Source organism: Prionailurus bengalensis, chromosome B3, assembly GCF_016509475.1.
Source record: "Prionailurus bengalensis isolate Pbe53 chromosome B3, Fcat_Pben_1.1_paternal_pri, whole genome shotgun sequence".
NCBI lineage: Eukaryota > Metazoa > Chordata > Mammalia > Carnivora > Felidae > Prionailurus > Prionailurus bengalensis.
In genome coordinates this window covers 137,525,343-137,549,355 of record NC_057355.1, presented here as the reverse complement: position 1 = coordinate 137,549,355, position 24,013 = coordinate 137,525,343, and the positions used below count along the sequence as shown (strand labels likewise).

The 24,013-nt window shown below is 55.4% G+C and overlaps 1 protein-coding gene across 4 annotated transcripts in view; it reads left to right on the top strand.

Moving 5' to 3' along the window:
* The window catches only part of ASB2 (ankyrin repeat and SOCS box containing 2), a 42,646-nt gene that overhangs the window by 12,166 nt on the left and 6,467 nt on the right, over nucleotides 1-24,013 (top strand). For 2 of the 4 annotated variants that reach the window (XM_043556917.1, XM_043556919.1), the window contains exons 2-7: nucleotides 1,330-1,608; nucleotides 8,272-8,361; nucleotides 11,504-11,670; nucleotides 12,461-12,616; nucleotides 15,159-15,404; nucleotides 18,339-18,510. In XM_043556917.1, coding sequence (XP_043412852.1) covers nucleotides 1,403-1,608; nucleotides 8,272-8,361; nucleotides 11,504-11,670; nucleotides 12,461-12,616; nucleotides 15,159-15,404; nucleotides 18,339-18,510 — 1,037 coding nt within the window. In that variant the 5' untranslated portion in view covers nucleotides 1,330-1,402. Of the gene's footprint in view, nucleotides 1-399; nucleotides 671-1,329; nucleotides 1,609-6,887; nucleotides 7,030-8,271; nucleotides 8,362-11,503; nucleotides 11,671-12,460; nucleotides 12,617-15,158; nucleotides 15,405-18,338; nucleotides 18,511-24,013 lie in introns of those variants that run through there. The other 2 variants (XM_043556918.1, XM_043556920.1) reach the window with 2 other exon arrangements.

Below are 24,013 nucleotides of genomic sequence, written 5' to 3'. Positions count from 1 at the left end.
GCTGTGTAACAAAGCACCCCAACTAAGCACTTATTCTCATGCTGTGGGTCTGCGGGTCACGGCAGCTGGGCTGACGTAGGCTTCCGGTTGCAGTCTTGGCTGGGAGGGGCTCCCCTGTGCGGGTTGGGCTCAGGCTGCCCCAAGTAGGTCCACTCTGGGGCCCAGCTAACGGGCAGCGGCTCCGGGGCGACACAGACCCACATGTCAGTAGCTGCTTTACCAGGTCTACCAACGTTCATCGGCCAGAGGAAGTCACAGGGCCAAGCCCGATCTCAGCGGGAACAGGGATACCCTTGCCTCCGGGGAGTGGGAAGTGAATATTTGCTAAACAAACCAAATTATAGCACTGGTATTTGGGGTAGTTTTCAAACGGCCTCATGGGTTCTAATGTTCCGCCAGGGCTGAGAACTACTGACCTACAGTCACAATGCCTGTTCGCCGGTCAAAACAGAAAGCAGGCTTCGTTGATTTGACTTTATTTCCGAAAATGAGTTGATTCAACCAAAGTCCACTTCTCCCTGAGGCAATTTCTTTCAAGAAGAGAGTCCTTGGAATTCACACGGCAAATCGTTTTAATGATTGATTTTAACTAGATCCTGCGGACCCAAGGGGCAGGCCCATGTCTGATTGATCTCTAACATTCTCAGCCCCGGCCCAGCACAGAGACCAGGAGACGTGCTGGAATGGGAGGTTGTTGGAAGGAAGGAACATAGACATTGTTGTGTAATCTCGGTGACGGCAGGGATTTTTGTCCGTTGGCATCATTGTAATATCGCCAGCGCTTAGAGGCACACCTGACACGGAGTAGGTGCTCAATAAATACTCTGTCAGTTAGTGATGCACGCATGCACGTGTAGACAAGCTGTCTGGGACGGAAAAATGAATGGTGGGCAAGCGGATGGTTGGTTGCATAGAGAGATGTAGGAGCGGGTGAATGGGAAGGTGGGTGGATACATGGACAGGTAGGTGGACAGACAGATCAGGGGACGGGTCACGATCGGTTGGATGGATGATTAGGCGGTTGGATAAATGGACAGATGTAGATGGGTAAATGAGTAGGTGGGTGGACAGATGGCTGCATGGGAGAATGAGTCAACGGGCAGATGGGCGAACGATCGGATGGATGACTAGACAGGTGGGTGTGTTGATGAGCAGACGAGTGGATGGAGAGATGGGGAGCTGAATGGATGTTTGAGTGGATCACGTGACAAAATGAATAGATAAACAGTGATCGTGAGCTTGCCAGAGGAAAGCACAGCCTTCCCTGCTGGTCAACACGACTCTCTTGCCAAACTGTTAGTGACCAGGATGGTTTCGGTCTTGTCACAGGGCTTTCTGACTTACTGCTTTCTCCTCCCCTCGGAGTGCCTCTTCTGGAGGCCAGGGTGAGAGGCAGAAGACAATGACCATGGAGATCAGCGCTCGGGGAGGACAGCGTACCATTGGGAATGAGGAATACAGCCTGTATAGCAGCCTGAGCGAGGACGAGCTGGTCCAGATGGCCATTGAGCAGAGCCTGGCTGACAAGACTCGGGGCCCAACCACGGCTGAGGCCCCTGTGTCCACGCGAGCCAACCGCCAACCTGCCCATTTCTACCCATGGACCAGGTGAGCGAGGAGAAGCCAACTAGGATACCCGTGAGGTGCAGATCCCAAACGCTGCTAACCCAAGACCAAAGCCTCGGTCTGTAGGGCACCTTTTTACAGCTTAAAGACTCACGTTTGTTATCGAAACTTACCGAGGTTTGACAGGCCAGGCACGCTAGTAGGCGCTATACTCATTTTTGCCTCATTTAACCCTCTTAAAGACCTTCCAGGAGGCTCTCTGCTATTTTCCCATTTTATAAACGAGGACACGGAAGCTCAGGGCTGGTAACTAGTCCCAGGTTGCACAGCTAGTGGATGGTGTTGCGGAGACTGGAACGATCCGGTTCCAAAGATCATGGCTCGGCTTTGTACCACTGGCTTTATATTTGAATGCGGTGGGGTTGATGTTCTGAGTCCTGAGCAGAGCTCCCCACCTTACCGATGCAGTCTTCTTGGGAAAACACGTCTGAGAAGCAAGGGACATTTGCCCAGCAAAGTCACCCATTCCTCCTTGGCTCTGGCTCCCCTGTCTCAGCAGGACCTCAACGGCAGGACCTCCTGGGGCAGCACCGTAGAAATATGCTGGGAGCCACCCCCGAAGTTCCACACAGGCAATTCTGAATCTCCTCACAGCCACACTACACACAGAAAGACAAAGAGGTGAAATTAATTTAGGTGGAAATATTATCATTGCCACGTGTCCTCAATAGGAAAATTACGAAGGAGACTTTTACGTTCTCCTTGTCCTGCCAAGTCTTTGGAATCCAGTGTGCGCTTCGCCCTCGCAGACCATCTCAGTTCAGGCTAGCCGCATCGCCACGGCTCACCAGCCACATGTGGACAGCACAGATCCAGAGGGTACCTTCTTTGCAGGAGGTGGGAACCAGAGAGGGAATCAAGCATTGGATCTTAAGATGCTTTTAGGAAGGAAAGCTGTGTTTAAAAATGCTCTGCTCCTCCCTGAATCCAGGTCAAGTCCGTATTTGGGGGGGGGGGGTGGTGGTGGGTGGAACAGTTATGTTCTGTGGCCTCAGGACACGGGTCTCAAATCTCATTGTCTCCAGGGGCGCCTGGCTGGCTCAGTCAGTGGAGCGAGCAGCTCTCAGGGTCGTGAGTTCGAGCCCCTGGTTGGGCACGGAGCTTACTTAAAAAAAAAAAAAAAAATCTCATCGTCTCCAGCAGCCAGCTGACTTTCTGTGTGGCCTTGGGCAAGTCCCGTAAGCTCTCTTAGCAACAGGGGGCAGACCGTCTCTAATATCCAGTCTCAGCTGACAGGGTTGAAGGTGGGTGGTGGTACCTCCCAGCCCTGTCCTGATGATAGCCACCAGGCGCTCCCCAAAGTGACTTTGGCCCTTGCTGAGGCTGGACCTCCTCTGCCAGGCAGGTTGGGCAAGGACTCAGGCTGCCCGCACTGAGGAACCCCTTCTAAGGGGGAAGATGGGCAGCCTCCTTGGGCGGCAGGAAGGAGTAGGAAGCACCAGGTAACGGGGCTGCACCTGAGGGTGTCCCATTCTGGAACCCAGCCTTAGAAACAGAAGTGACTTCATGGCCGGTGCTCTGGGAGGCCCTGGTTCCTGTTCCGGCTGGTTCATCCTAAGTCAGACCACAAGTTCCTCTTTCTCAAGAGGAGATCAGATAGAGAGAACATCCCCTGGGGTATCTGCAGCCTTCTCCCCAGTGTGGGGGGGCCCCACCCCCCGGCCTCCTGGGGACACTTACAAACATTAGAACCGAGTGGGCTCGTGGGGTCCGGACCCTGACCTCCTCTTTCCTCTGGTGGGCAAGGAAGGACAGACCCACCATGGGACACAAACCCTTATCCAGCCTCCTGAGACAAAAGCTCTCACAGAGGAAGGGAAACGACTTACCCAGGGTCGCACAGCCATCACCTAAGTTCCAGGCACAAGTAATACAGGGGAGGGGGTTGACCCTGCACCTTCTCACTCCTGACGGGAGCTGAAATCTCCCAGATTCAGCTCTGCCCTTTCATCTCTGGAAGACGGGCAGGCTTGGGTCCTGCTGGGGAAGCCCATGCCTCCCCCACCCCCCGCCCCGCCCCAGATGCACACTGAGTGCTTTCCATGTGCCCAGCACACAGCCTTTCAGCTAATCCTTCCCAAAGCCGCGCAAGGTGGACATTTCTGGGCTCGATGTTATAAACGTGCGCACAGCAGGACCAGGAACAGAACCGACGTCTGTCCCGCTCTGCCGCTCGGACGCTTAACCAGCTCTGCCCATCCTGCAAAGGCCTCTTTCCGTGCCTCTCCTTCCTCCGCTTTGAAGTGGGGTTTGGGTCTCATTACAGCCACCTCCTACCCACAGAGTTTCAGGGTCCCCAATGGCAAGAGACACACTGGTTTGTGCCCACGTTCCCAGACATGGCATTTCAAGAAGCACAGGACCCAGTAGAATCCTTTTATCCCCAAATAGCAGAGTCGCCATCCAAAGCCCAGAGCAGGTGTCGAGACAGGACATCGTACATGTCCCAGGGCTCCACATGGCTGGCTCCTTCTCAATGGAAGGTCACCTCCTCAGCAAATCCTGCCTGATCACCCTTCCAGGTGAAACAGGTCTCCCCCTTACTCGCTCCCTTGGCTGTTTCCTTCATCGCCCCGACTATGACTTACAGTTTCTATGTACTTGTTTCGGCCACGAGGGCAGGGGCCTCACTCATCTTCCTTCCTGTGAAGCCTCTTGTCTAGCACACAGCTCTTGACCCATAGCAGCCACCAAATGGCTGTCTGTGAGCGACTATTGGGTGAATAAAGGAATGTATAGAAAGGTAGCAGAGTAGAGTGGAAAGAGAAGTGGGTTTGGAGGTTCAAATCCTTCTTCTGTTACATACTGGCTGTGTGACCTTAGGCACGTTACTTAACCTTTCTGAGTCCCAACAATCCTATCCTTAAAATGGTAATAACAAAAACTTGCCTAGCCGACATGCAGTGTTCTTATGAAAAGCAAATAAAAATGGCACCTTCTTCACATCTCCCGGCTTGAGTTGACCTTCCCCCACCTCCTCTCTGAGCACCCAGAGCGCCCACGTCATGACCGCCTCTGTTTCATGGACCAGCTTTTGCGTCACTATAGGAAGGCATTATCTGGCCTCCTGAGAGTGTCCCCAACTATACTACACAACCTCTTTGGGGACAGGGAGCAGATATTGCCTACTTTGGTATCCTCAGTGCCCGGCAAAGGGCCTAGATTGTTGTAGGTGCCCAAGAAATGTTTTGAGGCAAACAACTGCATTTCAAAACCAATAAAATGCTCTATAAATATAATTTATTGTTACCACCTTGTGACCAAAATGGCAACTGTGGACGCAAAGGTCAACTGAGACTTCGGGGTCCTAGAAATGAAAGCCAGATCCACATCCCAGAGAAAATGTAACGTCCCCTTCTAAGGCCATTGTTTTTCCAATTTGCTTCTCTCCCACCGCGATGTAAGGGATGAAGTCAAAAACATGCATAGGGATCATCTGCTGAACTTTGGCCCCCTGAGGGCTCCCATCCCATGGAGAAGTACGGTTCATGCACCCATGAACCAGAGAGCCCAAGGTTACGATGATGGACCAGCCCACAGTGGGCCCAGGAATCTGGGTCTTCCCAGTCTTTAAACTTCTGCGCGTTTTTAAGGTTACATTTCTAAGACGACAGTGGAGGAAAGCATAAAGTAGAAATTTGTTTGGGTTGATGTGTGCACAACTGCAGAGAATTCAAATCAAACCACCCACACCGACCGTGCTCTGAGGAGGTGCCAGGTGCCTTCTTGGCACCTGGATGTGAATCAGGCCTCGTCCCTCTCCTCCCCAAGTTTGCAGTCTTAACAAGGGTCCCAGATGTACACAATGGCCCAACAGGAAGGGCGCAGCAAAGAGGCTTGCCTCAGTTTCAGAAGGACACGGAGAGGGTCGATTCCCTTAGTCAAGCAGGTGAGTTTTGCAGGATGACTAGGAGTTCGCGAAGTAGGCTGGAGGAAGCAAACCTCTTTGACCCTCTGGTTTGAGCCACCGGTGTTCAGCCGGGTCCAGCCGAATTTAATGCCCTCCCTGGGGTTGTCAGCTCTCGGAGAAGTTGGGGAGCCTTGTCATTGCAGCCCAGGTCCCCACTCTCCCTGAGCCTGACCCGTGTCTAGAGTAGGGGCCAGGACTTTTGGTGACAGTGCTGTACTCCTGACCCCCCGAGCTGCCGCCTACGTGAAGGACAGGGGCCCTACCTGGGCCTCTTCCAGGGCACGACCTTTGCCCACATCCTGCCAGGTTTCTCTTACCTCTGATGACTAACCCCGGTGGTTTTCTCTGCTGGGAATTCCCCCCCTGCCTCGGGGCTGAGGGGAAGTGGGGCCCGCAGCCTTGACCGGACCAGCTCCCCATGTAGCGTGAGGCTCAGCTCAGCGCTCGGTTGCTCTGAGCGCTTGCCCTGCCCATCCCCCTAAAGCCGAGTTCACGACTGACCACAGGGTTCCAGGAGGAGTCCCTGCTCTCTTTCCCCCCTCCCCGGAGACTCTATGGTCTGCATCCCGGGCCCTGGCACAAGGCTTGGGACGGAGCAGGTAGTGGGAAACTCTTGTTGCACGGGACTCGGTCTGCCTGCTTCCTCCTCTGCGAAACGGGAACAACATCCAGCTGGTGGGGAGGACAGAAGTGAGGCGAGGCCCTGCACGGTCGTGAGGGACATCCCTGTCACCACAGCTGTCACCCCCAGCCGCCTTGCCGTCCCTGTCTTGCTGTAGTTATTTTGCCATCAGAGATAGTCCTGGTCTTAGGGTGGTGTGATGGGTTTTTATTGGCGCTTATTGTCTTGCTAAAAACATCCTGACAGCAGTAACACACGGGCCAGTGATGAAGGTGGCTGGGACTCCAGGATCCTGCGCAGACAGAGACCCAGAGCTTTGTCAGGACCACACAGTGGGGGGGGGGGGGGGTGCTGTGAGCTGGGCCCCAGGCCGCCTTCCACCCTGCCCAGCATGCTCCGCTTTCCGGGGGGTGGAGAGGGGCCTCGGCGGGGCCAGGCTTTGCACAACCGCCCCCTTCCCAGGATGTGGTCTCTTAGATCTGTTTGACACGCAAAGTTTCCACGTGAGTTCATTTCAGCAAAGGCTCCGCAGCTACAGAAGCAGTGGGGAAACCCCCCCGTCCGGTCGCGCCTCCACATCTAACAAATGAGGAAACTGAGGCACAAAGGGGGGCGGGGGCTTGCTCAAAGTCGCAGGGCCGGTCAGAGTAGAGCCCTTAGAGCCAGAGACAGGATGAAGAGGCAGGAGGCAGGGGCATCAGGACCTCTGCAGACAGACCTGAGTCGGCCTCTGCTCTGCTCAGCTGCGTGCGAGCCCGGGGCAGTGACCCACCTCCCGGAGCCTCAGTTTACCCGTCTGTCAAGGGTGAGGACGTTGGTACCCGCTCTAGAGGACTGATGGATGGGCGCACACAGGTGGTGGTCAGGAAAGGTGAGTAGTAACACTCAGAAGAGCATGGAGGAAGGCAGTGACAGTGAAGAGAATGAAGGTGGCGGCCTGGCGGTCCCCCCGCGCGGAGATGGCCAAAGCAAAGCGGGCCGGCTTCCTTGCCTTGCCTCCGCCCCCCTCCACCATGACCTGGCCTTGCTGAGGGCACCCACAAAATCTGCAGGTTCTGGCCTATCTTGGAGGAGCGTGGGCCTCCTCAGGGTCACAGTTCTAGCACCTGCAAACACCACAGGGTGCTGGTCACAAGTAGCAATGTCCTCAGTCCCACGGAGCACCCCCGAGGGGTGCGGGGGAACCAGGCCAGGCCTCCTGGAGTGTCCATGGCACCTGGCACCCCAATCAATTCGATCTGTGGCGTGGCCACCACACCCCCTTTCACCCCTCCCATCCTCACCAAAGCCCAAGGGGGTGGGGAAACTGAGGCTCGGAGAAGTGAAATCATGATCAAGTTAGTGGCGGACGTGTGCCGAGCACCCCCGTGCCTGGAACCCAGCTGAGCTCACTCGCTCCAGCCTCACGGCTTCCGACACTGGGTTATGCAGAAAACTAAAACCCAGAAAAGCTCAACCGGTCTGAGGTCACAGGGCCGGAGAGTGCCAGAGCCTAGATTTGAACCTGTGTCCGTCTGACTCCAAGCCCTGGCCCCCCCGATGGCCTTTTGCTGTAACTTCTGTCCTGCGTGTTCCTGGGACAGCAGGACCATCTAACGAGGACCCGGTGAGGTGGATGCGGGAGTCCAGACCTGGTTTGGCTTCCCAGCCACGCTCCCTTGTCCCCCCGGCAACCTCCAAGAACCTCTTGCCCATCCCTGTTGGGACCCAGCCTGGCCAGCCCGAGACTGAGCCCCTTCCATCCAGGGACCTGCCGCTGACTCTTCTCACATCCTCTCTGGTGAAGAATGTCACCTTGCTTCGTATCTGCCTCCTGCGGGGTTGGCTGGGGAGGGGGCCGTGGGGGCGGGGATGAGGTTAACCTCATTGTTGTCTTATATGGTCATTTAAATCTCCCAGGGCTTCCTCCAAGGGCCAAAAATAATCCGGAGACACAGCAGCTGTGTCCAGCACACAGAGAGGACCCGGCCATCTGCTTTGGTTCAGAGCCCTGTGTCTGTCTGTCAGTCTTTCCCCTTGCGATCCCTCCATCCTGGATCCTGCCTCCGGCCATGACCCGCTTCTCTTATGCAGAGTATTTTTCCCTCTTTCACTCCTGCCCTGCACCCTCCAGGTCGACTGTGCCTCCTGAGAACTCGCCTGCCTCGGGCCCCATGGGCCTGTTCCAAGGGGTCATGCAGAAATACAGGAACTCCCAGCTGGCGTAAGTGACCCCCAGCCCCCGAGACCGTGCAAGTTCACTCTTCCACCTAGGGTTAGCGGGGGGTGGGGAGTGGGAAGCAGACCCCAGGAAGGGGGGCATCCTGGAGGGACCTCCCGGGCACACCACTCCCACGTGTGTCCCCCCTGAGACCCAGCTGAGCTGAGCTTAGCAGTCACAGACTCAGTTCAAGACTGTCAGCGGGGCTGTGCCTGTGACTGAGCCCGCAATGCCCCCCACGTGGGCCCCGGGGGACGGAGCAGCCCCGTGGAAGACGGCCCTAGGACCCCCCCCACAAAAGCCCAGAGGAACTCCGAGCCGAAGCTGATGAGTCAGCCGCACCTTCTGTTTATCTCAGTTTCCCCCCTGCGTCACCATGGGTGTATCTGAGCATATCTACAACGCTCACGCCCGTGGTCTTTGTTTTGCCTCGTTGCCTGTATTTGTTCAGTGCCAGGCGGTAAAATCCAGAAATAATCTGGGCTGCAGGAGGGGTTCTGTGTGCCCGGCACCAGGGTGCTGGGCTAGGTGCGTCCTTGGAAAACAGATCCGTGCTGCCCCTTCTCCGCCCCCCTGTATCGACCCCAGAAGCAGCTAAAAGCAAAAGAGGGGCCCCCCGTCGCGGGAACCCCTACCTCCTTGCTCCAGTTATGTTGCAGAGAGGGGAGGAGGCAATGGGCCAGTGTTTTGAGTCTCTTCCCAGCTCTTTTCAAACCCTGCCGCCCCGGCTTCCTTGGGGCTGTGGGTGGAATTCTGACGGTCTGGAAAAGGGCGCCCCAGACTCTGGTCTCGGCACGGCTGCCCCTTCCTGTGTGGCTGCCTGTGAGTCGCTGTCCCTCTCTGAATCTCCCTTCTCTGTGAGAGAAGGTTGGAGAGGACAGAGCGGCCTCCGGGGTCGTGTCTAGCTCCTCGGTCTCTGATGGTCTGACACCCCCAGCAGCCTCCCCCTACCTCAGGGCGGGGCTTTGGCTGAGCTCCTAGAGCAGCAGTCGGCATGTGCGCCCGAGAGCTTCAGGGTCCTTGCACCACAGCTGGACGAGAGCCAGGCTGGGCGGCAGGTCCTGGGAGTGTTCTCATGAGACTGCGCATCCCCCACCCCCACCCCCCGCCCCGTCCACGAGAACAGCCAGCCCTCCTCTCTTCCCCTTCAGCTGGGGTCCCACGGGAGACCTGCCAGGGGAGCCGGGATACATACCCAGCGGGGCTCTTCCTGACGCCAGCAGGGGCTGCTCTGGCAGAAGAACTCACCAAGGTGGTAGTGATGGCGTTGATGGGGACTTCGGGGCTTATCTGGTCAGTTGCCCCGTTTGCTCGTGGGTCTGTAACTTAACCGGCATCTGTGCTCTGAAGCTATTAATAACCGGAGGGGCTGAAAGTCAGGAGGAAGTGCCGCTCACGACGGAGGAAGCAGCTGGGAGGGTCAAGGGGCCGGCCCCGTGGACCCTCGGGGCCCATCCTGCCCCCTGACGTGGGTGAGTGCCCTGGGAACAAGGCCTGCCTCCGGTCTCACCTTCTCCATCTAGGAAATGGGAGCACTTATGCAGAACATTCCCCAGGAGTGGGTCTGGGACTCACAGCTGTCCTGGTCCTCACTGACGCAAGGGTGGAGGGAAGGGAGCTCAGTGAATGAATGAATGAATGCATGAGTGAAGTAGCAAAGAAGTTGTCATTCATAGTAGCCCTGAAATCTCTCGGACATTCAGAAGTTTAAGACTGTGCAGGCTTCATATGTATTAGTCCTTCAAGGATGGAAGTCTTTCAGCAGCTAAAGCTTCTAGGGGTGAGGGTAAAGGGTGAGGAACAAGGAAGGGAAGACCCCAGAGACATGCTCACTGGAAAGAGCCCCCCTCTGAGGGACTCTCGTCTCAAAGCTGCTTGATGTGCAAACTGGCCCCAAAGGTTCCCGGTAAGTGCTAGCACACTGCACTGAAACAGCTCAGTTATCCATCCGTCTGGGGGCCGGCACTGTCTGCCCGAATCCTCTTGGTAGACGTGGTCTCAGTGTAACATTAAATGCAGCCCTGCAAGGCGCAGGGACAGAGGGCTTCCTTCCCTAATTTTCTTTTGGCCACCAAGGAGCCCCATCTAAAAGAGACCCTCAGTTTCCATCTGTGGAAGTGAACGAGCCTGCCATGTGTCGTAGACTTTCCCTACATGGTGCCCACTTGGAGATAAAGGCGTGGAAGGACCCCGGGTCCTGGGCTGCTCGCAGGGGGACCAAACACTGGCAAGGCTCGACCGGAGCCCCCACATTTACTTGTATAGGCCAGTTTGTCCTCCAAATGCACAAAGGAGGCCGTTGCAAAGAATGTTTTGAACAAGATACAAATAAAATTCCCAAAGAAGCAAGCAAAATGCTAGTAGGGGAGAGGTCATCTTTTTGGAAATGGAAGGAAATAGAAGAGATGAACGAGTGAAATAATCGTTAGCTTCTGGAAGTTTCCTTCCTTCCTTCCTTCCTTCCTTCCCTCCCTCCTTCCGTCTTTCCTTCCTCTTCCTTCTTCCTTTCTCTCCTTCCTTTCCTCTCTGCCTTTTTCTTTCTTTCTTTCTTTCTTTCTTTCTTTCTTTCTTTCTTTCTTTCTTTCCTTTCTTTGAATATTTATTGAGTACCTATTATGGACCAGACACTGAGCTAGGCCCTGAGAATGAAATCATGAGAGATGGAAGAAATAAAGGCGCTGTCCCTGTCTTCCTGGGACTCATAGTCCATCGGGGACACAGCATCAAATAACTGTTCAGAGACACGCAAAGGCCAGTGGTTACATGAGGGCTTATGACCGGAGGCAGGGAGAGGCTGACCTGGGCCTGCGGGCCGCGCTTGACAGGCCTGAGGAAGCTGTGATGGATAGCTGGTGGATGGATAAGCCAGAGGGGCCAAGGTCAGGGCCAAGGTCGGGGCCGAGTTCCAGGGCACGCCCATGTGGTTTAGGAAGGATTATTCTCCTTATTGAGGAGGACACTGCCGGCAGGGGGCTGAGCACCTGTTCCAGACCAGCAGGGGCCAAGCAGGACCGAGTGGTCCCACAGCCAGCACTGCCCCCGGCCACCAGCAGCCCCGCGTTCCCTCTCCCTGTGGGGAGACAAGCGGCCCGCCCCTCCTCTGCCGCCTGGATCCTGAGGAGTGCCCCGCCCCTTGCTGTCACAGGCCTGTGGACCCGGTGCTGAAGGCCATCAAGGAAGGTGATGAAGAGGCCTTGAAGGCTATGATCAAGGCGGGCAAGAACCTCGCAGAGCCCAACAAGGAGGGCTGGCTGCCATTGCATGAGGCGGCCTACTACGGCCAGCTGAGCTGCCTCAAGGCCCTGCAGCAAGGTGAGGCCGCGGCTCCGGGTGCAGCCAGGGCTGGGAACAGGACTGGGGGTGGGGCTCCTTCTTTTCCGGAGCGTCAACTGTCTTGGGCAGGGGGAGGGTGAGAGGCAGGATTCTTACCCCCGTGGCAGAGTTAAAGTCACCACGCTGGGAGAGAAAAGTGGCTTGTCCCCACCCGCCCTGCCGCCACCGCTCTGGGCCTTTCAGGACAGCAGAGCCTAATTCCTAGAAAAGGAGTGGGGGAGGGCTGACTTTTGGGAGAGCCACTGCCAGCTTGTTCCAGAATGTTCCAGGGGCTGATGTGGTGTGGAAAATACCGCAGCTGTGCCTATGCCCCGCCAAGGCTGTCCCCCACAGCTGTGGGAACCTGGGCAAATCATGCCTCCTCTCGGAGCCTCGCCTTGCCCCCAAGCCAGATGTGGATAAGGTAACACTTGCGGACAGGACTTACCTCTGCCCTGAAGGAGCATGAGCCCCAGACAGCCCGCCATACTCTAGGGCAGAACCAGTTGTAGGAGGCGGAGCTTCTGGCCGTGGCTGGTGGGAAAGGACAGGGTCATTCAGAGAGGGAGAGGGGTTCAACCAGGGAAAGCTTCCCAGAGGAGGTGGCATCTAAGCTGAGATAATACAAGTGGGAAGCTGAAGCAGCCCCGTGAGAGCAACGGAGTCCAGGGCCAAAGGATGGATGGTATATTTAGGTGGATGCCACACATGTCTGTCGTTGGAACTGGGCAGAAGTTGGGAAGGTGGGAGCGTCTTCCCCCTTCACGAACTCCCTGTCTGTTCTCCCCAGCATACCCTGCAGTCATCGACCAGCGCACCCTGCAGGAGGAAACGGCCCTTTACCTGGCGACGTGCAGGGGACACCTGGACTGCCTCCAATTCCTCCTCCAGGCTGGCGCCGAGCCTGACATCTCCAACAAGTCCCGAGAGACCCCGCTCTACAAAGGTGAGCCCCCCCACAGTGGCCTTCCCTGGGGAAGGGTCCAGAGGGTAGGTGGACAATTGGGAACATCGCTCCCAAAGTGCATAACTCCCTCCCTAGCCCCCCTTCTCCCCAGCCAGGGGTCTCCTGTGAAGGGCGGATGTCTACGGGCCACGCTACCCAAGTCTTCCTGTGGGCCCCGGCACGCCGAGGAGCGCTGAGGGCCCAGAAACAAAAAGCTATGATCGGTGCCCCAGCGCTCTCCCAGCCCAGTGGGCAGCGACACACAGACAACATAAACAGCCAGGCAACAAAGAGCTCGGCATGATGCACCTGGGAGCATCGGGGAGGGCTCTAGCGTTGGGGGTGAGCACCCACAAAAGGGGGCGTCGGAGCTGAGCTGGAACAGGAGGCTGTGTCCAGCTGGACAAGCAGAGGGAACAGCATAGGCAGAGGCAAAGAGGTAAGAAAGAAAATCTGTACCTCCGGGACATTTAAAACAAACCAGAAACTTAGCCTGGCTCATTCAATACATCACCCGAGGACACTGTCATCTCTAGCAAAATCTGAATCATCGTAATAGCTGGTATTTACTGAGTGTTTACTCTGTGCCACGCACTGTTCTTCAATTTAACCCTAATATCCATCTACACAGGAGACGGGCATTACATGGGAGGTATCTCCATGTTATAGATGAGGACCTAAGGCACAGAGACATGAAATGAGGCACCCAGGATTTCACACATGCTAGCAAGGGGCAGACCTGGGATTTAAACTCAGCAAGCTAGCTGCCTCACAGTTCATATGCTAAACTATGACATTATAAAGCGTCCAGTTCATGCCCACGGGCTTAAGCAATCAGGCTTGGGTCTTGCACATACAAATATGAGAGGGCCTTTACACTTTGAAAAACGACAGACATCCCTGCTTTCCTGTGTGACTGGTATCCAGTACCTGGAATATTCCACGGGAAGCAGGTGCCTGGCAGCTGGTAACTGGGTCCACTGTAGACCCGAGATGGGAGTGTTTCTCAGAAGTCGTGTCTCCCCGGGCACCAGAGCCATCACCTAGAGGCCGAGCTGCCCAAAGGGAGCTTCCAGAGCACTGGGCAATTCTCAGCCGAGGCTTGGGTCCTGGTGCTGAGTGCACTTCTCCCACGTGCCAAGTACTGTGCTAGAGTGTTCCATGCACTCCCTCACCCAGTACTCTCACAAGGTCCTCTCAGGAAGGTTTTTTTTTAATTTTTTTTTTCAACGTTTATTTATTTTTGGGACAGAGAGAGACAAAGCATGAACGGGGGAAGGGCAGAGAGAGAGGGAGACACAGAATCAGAAACAGGCTCCAGGCTCTGAGCCATCAGCCCAGAGCCCGATGCGGGGCTCGAACTCACAGACTGCGAGATCGTGACCTGGCTGAAGTCGGACGCTTAACCGACTGCGCCACCCAGGCACCCCTCAGGAAGGTTTTATTACCTCTGGTTGACTGACAGGCGAGAAAACCAAGGCTTTGAGAGGTGGGGAGCTTTGCCTGGGGTGCTGTTTGAAACACTACCCAGGAAGCCCCCTTTCTCTTCTTGCCCTCACCCCTGCCTGATTCGAACAAGTGGTAAATTTAGACAAGAGCCCAGCAGCCTCCCTGGTGATAACCCTGGACCAGAGCCAACAGTGCATCTAGGTTCTAGAAAGCAATGAAGCTTGGGGCGCCAGGGTGGCTCAGTCCGTTAAACATCCGACTTGGGCTCAGGTCATGATCTCACGGTCTATGAGTCTGAACCCCGTGTCAGGCGCCTGGAGCCTGCTTCGGATTCTGCGTCTCCTTTACTCTCTACCCCTCCCCCACTTGTGCTCTGTCTCTGTCTATCAAAAATAAATAGACATTAAAAAAAATAAAAATAGAAAGCAATGAGGCTTAAGAGGGAGGTGTGAGCAGATCGAGAAGACTCGACAAGACTTTGTCTTGTACGCAGAAGACAGATTTTACCTCAGTTTAAGTGTGTAGCCTGAGGAAGGGCTTTGAGCGGGGCTTCTGGGACCCTCCACCTCTCCTGGCTCTGGTGATGTAGAGGACCTGCAGCCTGTAGCGCTGGAGAGGGAGAGGAGTCAGGGACACCCTGGAACATTCCAAGGGACAGAGACGCCGGGCCTGATTGCCTGAGTTTGAATCCCTGTTCTGCCACTATCTGTGTGACCTTGGGCAAGTCGCTTAACGTCTCTGTGCCTCATTTTCCTCCTCTGTTGCAAGGGGGGGTGATAGCACTACATCCTTTATAGGTGACTGGGAGAATTATATCGGAGGGGCCCAGAAAGTGCTTTGAACAGAGTGCCTGCCACCTAATCTGTGCTACATACACCAGCAAATATTACTGCTATGAGTAAGACTGTTATTTTAGGTGTGCATCCCGGGTAAAGCGCAGGGACCGGAACCCGGGACAGACCCAGTGGATGTCTGTTGACGGAACGTCTGGCGGACGAACGGGTGAACGGACAAATAAATGAATGAAGTCTCGGCCGGCCGGGTCCGGCCAGGGCCCTGCTGACCACCTCGCTTCTTTGTGCCTGGGCTGCAGCCTGTGAGCGCAAGAACGCGGAGGCGGTGAGGATGCTGGTGCAGTACAACGCGGACACCAACCACCGCTGCAACCGAGGCTGGACCGCTTTGCACGAGTCTGTTTCTCGCAACGACCTGGAGGTCATGGAGATCCTGGTGAGCAGAGGCGCCAAGGTGGAATCCAAGAACACCTATGGCATCACCCCCTTGTTCGTGGCCGCCCAGAGCGGGCAGCTGGAGGCCCTGAGGTTCCTGGCCAAGTACGGTGAGTGCTAAGGGTCCCCGGGTCACGTAGCCCCCGAGGGGCAGCGCCGGGGAGGACCTCAGACGTCGAAGGGGAGGCGAGCTTAGGTCATGCTCTGACCTGGGAATAGCATCCTGTCGGGGGCCTGCGTTGAGAAGGGATCTGAGGCTGTGTGGAAGCTCGGTGGGAAGCGTGTTGGGATCCACCAGCGACGCCTGCAACGAGGCACAGGCCGGGGCGGGAGGAATGGCGTGAAACACGTGCCGTCGCTAATCTAGCCCAACATCCTCATTTTCCGAATGCGGAATCGGAGGCCCAGGAAGGGGAAGTGACTTATCTGCAGTCACGTAGCAAACTGGTGGTGGAACAAGCCAGACCCCGGGGCTCCTGACACTTCAACTACTCTTTCCACCCACATCACACCTCAAGGCCAGGAGGAACCTCGGACAGCATTTAGGTCACCTCCTAAGTCAGTGTACATGTGATGAAACCAAGGACCAGGATGGGCAAGTGATTTGTCCAAGGTCTCGCCGCGAAGTAGCGGAGGAGTTGGGATTTGAACCCCGGGTCTTGGCACTCTCTGCCCGTGGAAAATCTTAGTCACGTTACCGGGAGAAAATAAAACAATGTTGCCCGCATCGTGAACAGAAGACCCCGGGACAATGGGAGGCATTGTTCTGGCTAAAGGGTGTTGTCCTTCCGTTCTTCCCGAGAGAACCCCTTCGATTTCGTTTCTCTCTCTGTGGGAGGTGAACCTCCCTCCCTCCCGACAGAGAGGCCAGGAGCAAGCCAGACCCTCGGGCTGAGCTGAAGTAATTGGTGGAGGACCTTCTGTGTTAAGCTCGAGCACAGGATAAGCTAATGGGATTTTCTCCATAGCCATACGAGGTGGAGAGTGTCCTCATCCCATTCAGTAGATAAGGAGACTGAGGCTCAGAGGGGTGAAATGGTTGGTCACATCAGAGCCTGGTTCCAACCACACGCATTTGACTCCAAACTGCACGCTTCTTCACTTGGCCATGCTACCCCAGGCCTCGAGAATTACCATCGTGGGACTTTGCTTGGATAAACATCCACTTACTCAGCACGCGCCTGAGCAGTTGAGAAAACAAACCCAGGGCCCTTCCTTGCAGCCAGGGACAAATCTGGACCGACCCGCATGAGAACAAAGGAGCACGGGCAGGGTCCTGGGAGCCCAGGCAAGGAGACTGGGCAAAGGGCAGGGTGCTCAGCCGGCAAGGGGAACCGGCCAACTCTGAACATCTGTCCAGCTCTCCTGCCGACAGTCTGAGTCAGGGTCTCGCTCCCTTTGTGGGCTGAGTCCATTTTTAAGGCCAAATATTTTTCTTGTGAGAGCGGGCGGCTTTGCTGGCGGGGTCCAGGCTTCCAGGGAGCCTGACTTCAAGAGCTTGGACCAGTTCACTGGCTTTCCTTCAGGGTGGGGGGATGGGGGGGCAGAGCCAGCCTCTGTGCCCCAGCCCTTCCGTCCTGGAGAACCGGCCTTTGCTGAGTACCTTCTCTGTGCCCAGCACTGTGCAGGGAGATTGTCTTAGTTTGTTTGGGCCACTGTAACAGAATACCATACGCCGAGGGGCTTACAGCCTCAGGTGCTTATTTATTTCTCACGGTCCCAGAGGCTGGGAAGTCCAAGATCAAGGTGCCGGCAGATTCGGTGTCTGGTGAGAGCCTGTTCCTAGTTCACAGACGGCCACCTTCTCCCTGGGTCTTCACGTGGTGGAAGGCGCAAGGCAGCTCTTTGGGGTCTCCTTTGTAAGGGGACTAGTCCCACTCATGACAATTCCACCCTCGTCACCTGGGCACCTCCCAAAGGCCCCACCTCCTAACACCATCGCACTGGGGATCAAGTTTCCACCTGGGAATTTTGAGGGGACACAAATATCCAGTCCATAGCAGATAGTAACATGTTTTATCTTCTTAAAGCAACACTGACTGGTAGGCATTATTCTTTCTGGTCTACAGATGGGAAAAGTGTGGTCCCTAGGGGCTGCCTGAGGCCACAGGGCTCGCAAGCCCTGAAAAGAAACGGCAGCTAGTTCTCGTCTCTTTCCACTAGACCAGAAATCAGTTACCAAAATTGAAAATTACCAGAAAGCCTGAGATAAGCAGAATGCCCAGGCAGAGCAGAGCTGTGGTTAACGGATGCTTTTGACTTCGGCCCTTACTGACACTTTCCTGCTGTCTCAGCTCTCTTTCCTTCCAGAATACGGAGGGACTGGTGAAGAGACCGTACCTCTTTTCTCAGAGAAACCTGTGGGGCTCTGAGAAGGAGATGGGGAAGTTGTAAATGAGGCTGATAGGGTCTGTCCTCGAGTCCTTGCCTCTCAGCAGGCTGTAGTGCCCTCTTCAGAGGGGACAGGGAGCAATCTCTCTCGTATTCCTTGCGATGGAGGGCGGAGGAGGACAAATCCCAATTAAGGCGGTTCTTGGGGTCTTTCTTTATTGGGGGGCTCTGCACTCCTAGAGCTGGGTGGCTTCCTCAGAACAGGGTCTGGATGCTTTCACATGGAGCGAGGGGGAAGAGCATGGCCTCTGCCATCAGACCAGCTGCCGGGGCTTCCGCTGTCAGACCCCCCGGGGTTCAGGTTTGGGCTCCGCACTTATGACCCCAGCGGCCTGGGGCAAGTTGCATGGGTCCTCTGTGCTCAGTGTCCTCGTCTGCAACACGCACGTAAGAGCTGGGACTGACTGCGTGGAGTGACGCCGTGGATGCAAAGAGAGAGAGCTCCCCTACGGCAGGGTGCCTGGCGCGTAGTAAGTGCTCAGGAAATGCCGGCAGCAGCGAGGCAGCTGTTCATTTCCGAGAGCGCCCCTCCCCCCCCTCCAGTCTCAGGGTCGCAGAGTGGTTGTTACATGATCCAATGCGCCACGGCGGTTGGCACCGTGCTGGACAGTGACCGCCCTGGTCACTCCTTGATCCGCCTTCTCCTTGGCCAGGCGCCGACATCAACACGCAGGCCAGCGACTGCGCGTCCGCCCTCTACGAGGCTTGCAAGAACGACCACGAGGATGTGGTGGAGTTTCTGCTGTCGCAGGGCGCCGATGCCAACAAGGCCAACAAGGACGGCATGCTCCCGCTGCACATCGCCTCCAAGAAGGGCAACTACAGGTCAGCCCGGGCCCTGCCACCGATGCTCGCCGCTGGAGCGGGGGCCGCGAGCGTCCCGCCCACGGGACCAGGGGGGGCTCAGGAGGGGTCAGGGTGGAGGGCGCCTTCCAGGTGGAAAGGAGGGGACTCCCCAGTAGCCGGCAAGCTCGAGCGCGTCGCCTGATTAACCTTCTTCACCCTCTGACTGCTGTTAACAATCCTTTTAACACATCTCTGGAGGTAGATGCCTTTACCTCCATTTCATCACACGAGGAAGCTAAGGCACAAAGAGGTCAAGTGACTTGCCCGAGGTCACACATCTTGCAGGCGGCGAGAACTGACCCGCTACAAAAGTCGCTTCTACAGGAATTGCACTCAGGGGGAAGGATAGGAGTCGGGGCCAAGGGATATTTCTGTTGGGGGTGCAAATGTAACCTCTGAGGGGGTGCCTGGCCGGCTCGGTCGGTAGAGCATCCAGCTCTGGAAATTAGGGTCGTGAGTTCAAGCCCCACGCCGGGCATGGAGCCTACTTAAAAAAATAAAAATGAAAAAGATAGCCTCTCAGGCCGTTAGCAAGCACGTAGGGGATACATCCAATAATCTGAATAGTGCCAATGATACAATAACACAGACAGTGCCAATGATAGTGGCTAGGCTTTATTGAGCATTTACTATCTGCTGCACACTTGGATTAAGACGAGAGAAGTTTAAGTTCTCCGGGAGTGATCTCGGGGGAGGGAAGACACACACACACACACGAACTCATGACATAATGGAAGAGTGTGGAGAGCTGGGCTCCATAGCAGCCCTGGAGGAGAGGGACTCAGGGGGCCCGGAGGCAGAGGTGTGCTAGAGCCGACTCGAACCCGCTCACGGGAGCCGACTGTGCACACGGGCAGCTGGAAATTGGCCATGGTGGGAATGTTTACACCACGGAAATTGCTGGCCACAACATATCAGGGCCCCCTTTGCTCCCCATAGAGCCAGTTGTTAAACGTGCACCACCCCCAGCTGGTGGGGTCACAGAAGAGTCTCCAAGGAGGCAAGAGACCCCCAGCTGCTTTTGAAGGATGCCGGGGCTCGGCAGTTGCCACTCAACTAGCATTTTCTAAACTTCGTTCACAGACTCTCTTCCTGATCTCAGGCGTCTCTACCCTCATTGCTGAGTATTTTCTTCTGAAGACATGTTTACCGAAAATCTGTTTTCAGAAGGAAACATCCATCACACTACTAAATTGCTAAAGTTGCCAATTTACAACTGATTTTAAAAAAAAAGCTTTTTACATAAAATTCCATCCCGTGTACCCCAGACGACACACTCTGGGAAACACAGCCTGCCATCAGACAGAGAGAAGAGGGGAAAACACAGACTGTGTGCGTTGGTGGGGGTGTTGGCTGTGTTTGCTGAGGCAGAGGGAGAAGGGGGTGAGAGTGACATCCCAGAGAGTGAAGTGGAGACGAAGAGATGGACCCCCACAGCCCCAGGCCCTGCTGTGCAGGCCGTCTGTACCTAAGGCCACCCAAAGATGCCCTCTCCACCCAATCTGCCCCCACAGAGGAGACCCTGCCTTCTCTGGACCGCAGGGCAGGCTGCAAGTCACAGGGACCTGGGTTTGAATCCCTGGTGAAGCCATGGGGCATGTTTCTGAACCTCAGAAAGGTTTTCCTCTTCTGTAAAATAGTTACAGCTGCCTCATGGGGTTGCTGTTAGGACTAGTGTAATGGATATATGTGGCTTATGGAATGGAAATAAAGTGCCCAGCAGAGTGCCAGGCACACAGCAGGGACCCAGTAGGTCTGTGCTCACTCTCTCCCAGGTTGGAGGAGCCTTCAGTTTTTAGTGAAGCCAAGAGATGGGAGAAAGCACCAAGTCAGGCAGTGGTGACAGGCAAGACATGTTATTTCCCTTCTGTCCCGGGAAACAAACGTGGTTTATCTTGGAGAGAGAGATCCCAAGAATGCAAGAGAAGGAAGGGGCTGGAATCTCCAGGCCCATGGGATCCCTGTACTGGCCTGTAGAGCACAGTCATTCTGGGCTATTTGTTAAATGACAAATCCCAGAACCACTAAACCAGAATCTTCGGGGGTGGGGGTGGGGACGGGGGGGGGGTACTGCTAAGCCTCTACCTTTGAAAAGCTCCCTGAGCAGACCAGATACAGCCCATCTACACCTTTGAGGGAATCGCTGATCTCATACAACTCCTGATTTTGTAGAGGAGAGAGATGGGAAGTGGCTTGCCAGAGAGTGGCAGGGCGGGGACTGTCCCTTGGCATCCTTCGATCACACCCAGATGCCTCAAGTGGACCCCGATGTTGGCAGTCTGGCCCCAGCTGGAGGAGAGGTTGAAGGAGCACCTAAGAATGACTAGGGAGCAAGGCGGGTCCTCTCCGGAACCTCCTATATGGACAGTTTGTGTTCCCCCCAAATCTGCTTCGGATTCATGACTCTCAGAGCGATTTCCCTGGTTACCCACCCTCCATTCCCAGGCCCCATTTCCCTCTGCTCCCCAAGACTGAGAGGGGCCAGGCCCCTTTTGAGGGCTGCCCAACAAAGGTTTAAAGCCGTGTTCCCAGCAGCTTCTGCCGCAGGGCCCATGGCCAGGCAAGTCCCGGGCACTTCACTCCTTGGGCATGCGGCATTAATGGCCCTCTCCGCGCTGACCTCCCATGAGCGGCTCAGGGATTTGATGTGACATTCCATGGGCATTCCGCTCTCGGCCACCTGCCAAAACGCCCTGCCCACCTATAGCATGGAAAGCAGCACCCAGTAGCTGGTCTCTGTGCTCGCCAGATGATGCCATCTCTGTAGGACATTTAACCCGAGGCTTTTATCTTCTATTTCATTTCCAGTTTAGCAAAGGCACCTTATGAGATTAAAGCTCAACACCAAAGATAGATTTAAAAAAAATTTTTTTTATGTTTTTGTATTTGAGAGAGAGGGACAGACCACGAGCGGGAAAGGGAGGCACAAGATCCGAAGCAGGCTCCGGGCCCTGAGCTGTCGGCACAGAGCCCGACGCGGGGCTCGAACTCAAGGACGGTGAGGTCATGACCTTAGCCAAAGTTGGACACTTAACCCACGGAGCCACCCGGGCGCCCCACCAAAGACAGATCTATTAAGAAATGGTCTGTGTTGGACAAGACCAGGTGCCCCAGACATCTTTCAAATTGAATTTAGAATAGCACTAAGACCAGAGATTCTCAGTCTTGGCTACATACTGGAGCCCCACCCACACCCCACTAAAGGGCTCTAAAAACCCTGATGTTTGGGCCTCACTCACCCCAGAGATTCTGATATAAGCCGGCTGGGCTGGGCCTTCAGGGTCTCTAAAAGCTGCCCAGACGATTTCACCGCACAGTGTGGGACAGAACCATTCTTTTAGGGTGCCTTTTGTGGCTGGCATACAACTTACCTTTTGGGCCTCGCTTCTGATGCCCTTGTGTTTAACTATTCTTTCTCTTTTACTTCTAATCTCTATCACCTTTGCAAACCACTTAAAACTTTTTTTTTTTCTTTTTGGAAAAAGGGAGGATAGAGAACATGAAATACATTAAATTAAAAGGCAGATTATAAGGCACATTCACAAGCAAGTTAGTATCCCTATTAATTAAAAGGGAACTCTGGGGCTCCTCCCTAGACCTGCTGAATCAGGCCCTGGATGGCAGGGCCCAGAAGTCTGCATCGTGGGGATCCGCTGAGCTGCTCTGAGTCCTAATGGAGAGCTGGCGGTCTGCACCCCTGCTCCAGCTCCTAGTACCTCAGGACAAGAGGTACACATCCGCCTAGAAGGGTCCCTCGCGGGCAAGAGTCCTGTTGTGCCCTTGGGAATGTCCACAGGCAGGTTCCTCCACTGGTGGAGTCTTTTCTGGCTTCAGCATGAGCATCACCTGGGCTCAGAGAAGAGGCAGTCTCTCCCCTCCAAAATACACACACACACACACACACACACACACACACGGCAGGGTCACCACAGTGCAGCCCGGTGGTTTTGGCAGCTGAGCCATCTGTGGGTGACTGGCTCCCTTGCGCAGGTCTAGTCTGCAATCAAATTACACCCAACGCTGACAAAGGTCACTCCACCGTGACCTCGTGACCCAGAATGCCCGCGTGCTGCGTGTGCAGGGCAAGTGGGCTGCAGTCACCACGGTGGTCAAGACATCAACGGCCACCGTTTATGGGGTCCCTACTACTCGAGTGATCTCATTTTATCCTGAAGACCAGCCTCAGGGAAAGGTATCAGTCAATTGTGTTTTGTAACCGGGGCAGAGGGATCCCACCTTGCTGGGTTGTTACGACGAGTGAATGCGATAAAGTCCTTAGCTCATACGGTCACTTCCAGGATAAATGAGGTCAGTGAGTAAAGTACCTTGAATGGTGCCTGGCACAGAGCAAATGCTCAGTAATATTATTTAGGAGGGTGGGGTGCTCCCAACAATTCACAGGGGCTCCCTAAAGGGCAGCTATCATCGTCACCATCGTCATCATCACTCTTGTCGTGATTAATTACCTCCCTGTTACACACGTGGTTCAGAGAGGTTGAGTGTGACAGGCCTGAGATGGCCCAGCACCGACAGACGACACCGGTGGTGCAACCCAGGTCCACAGCCCCATGTGGGACCCCACACCGCCAGGGGCAGCTTGCTTTGACTCGAAGCTCTCTGCTCTGTTCCCTATCACTGGGCTAAAATTCAGGCAGGACACTGGAACCAGGGCAGCAGCCTTGAGGACACCAGAATCCTGGGTGGGGACCCGGGGCCTGGAGAAAAGACAGTGAGGCTGTCTGGGACAGAGAAAGTTGGACTCATTTACTGGTGGGTCCTAGAAACAAGGCGGGGGGGGGGGGCAGTTATTGTGACTGGGGTCCAAGGTCACCTGGCCAGCTGCTGCTCTAGGCCTCCTTGAAATAGCCCTGAGCTGGGTCTGGTCTGGTCTCAGGGCTTAAGCTGGTGGGTGTGGCTCTTGCCCCAGGGAAGGGAGAAGTGGGGGGGCGCAGGGAACCTGGCCTCCCAGACACCAAAGGTTCTACTGGGCCGTGGTCAGCTTTGTTCCTCTTCATGAGGTACACTTTGAGCCCTGTGGCCCCAGGACCTGCCTGTGCGAGAAGTAGAGAGACTCAGATCAATGGGATCACCTCCTCATCCTCCAGCCCTCTGTCCCACAACACATGCTGGGGAAAAGGAGTGATGATTTGTGGCAGGGCCACCAACGCGGCCACTCCCTGGGGCTGGGGGAGTGAGGCATCACGGAAAGGCCTGGCCTTGGGAATTCTGGACACCTACATTCTGCCCTGGCTTTGTCATCCGCCTCCAATCCAATCTCACCCTCTTCCTCACCCCATGCCCGGGGCCTCAGTTTCACCCCCTATAAAATGGGAGGGCTAGACAGGCTGATCTCCAGACCCTGTCCTGCAGGGCATATTAGTTACTCTGCAAAGTCCTACGGAAGCGTACATTAAGATGACTTTATTGTGTTATTAGGATGACGTTTCTGGGACTGTAGGTGACGCTAGTCATGTTCCCACAT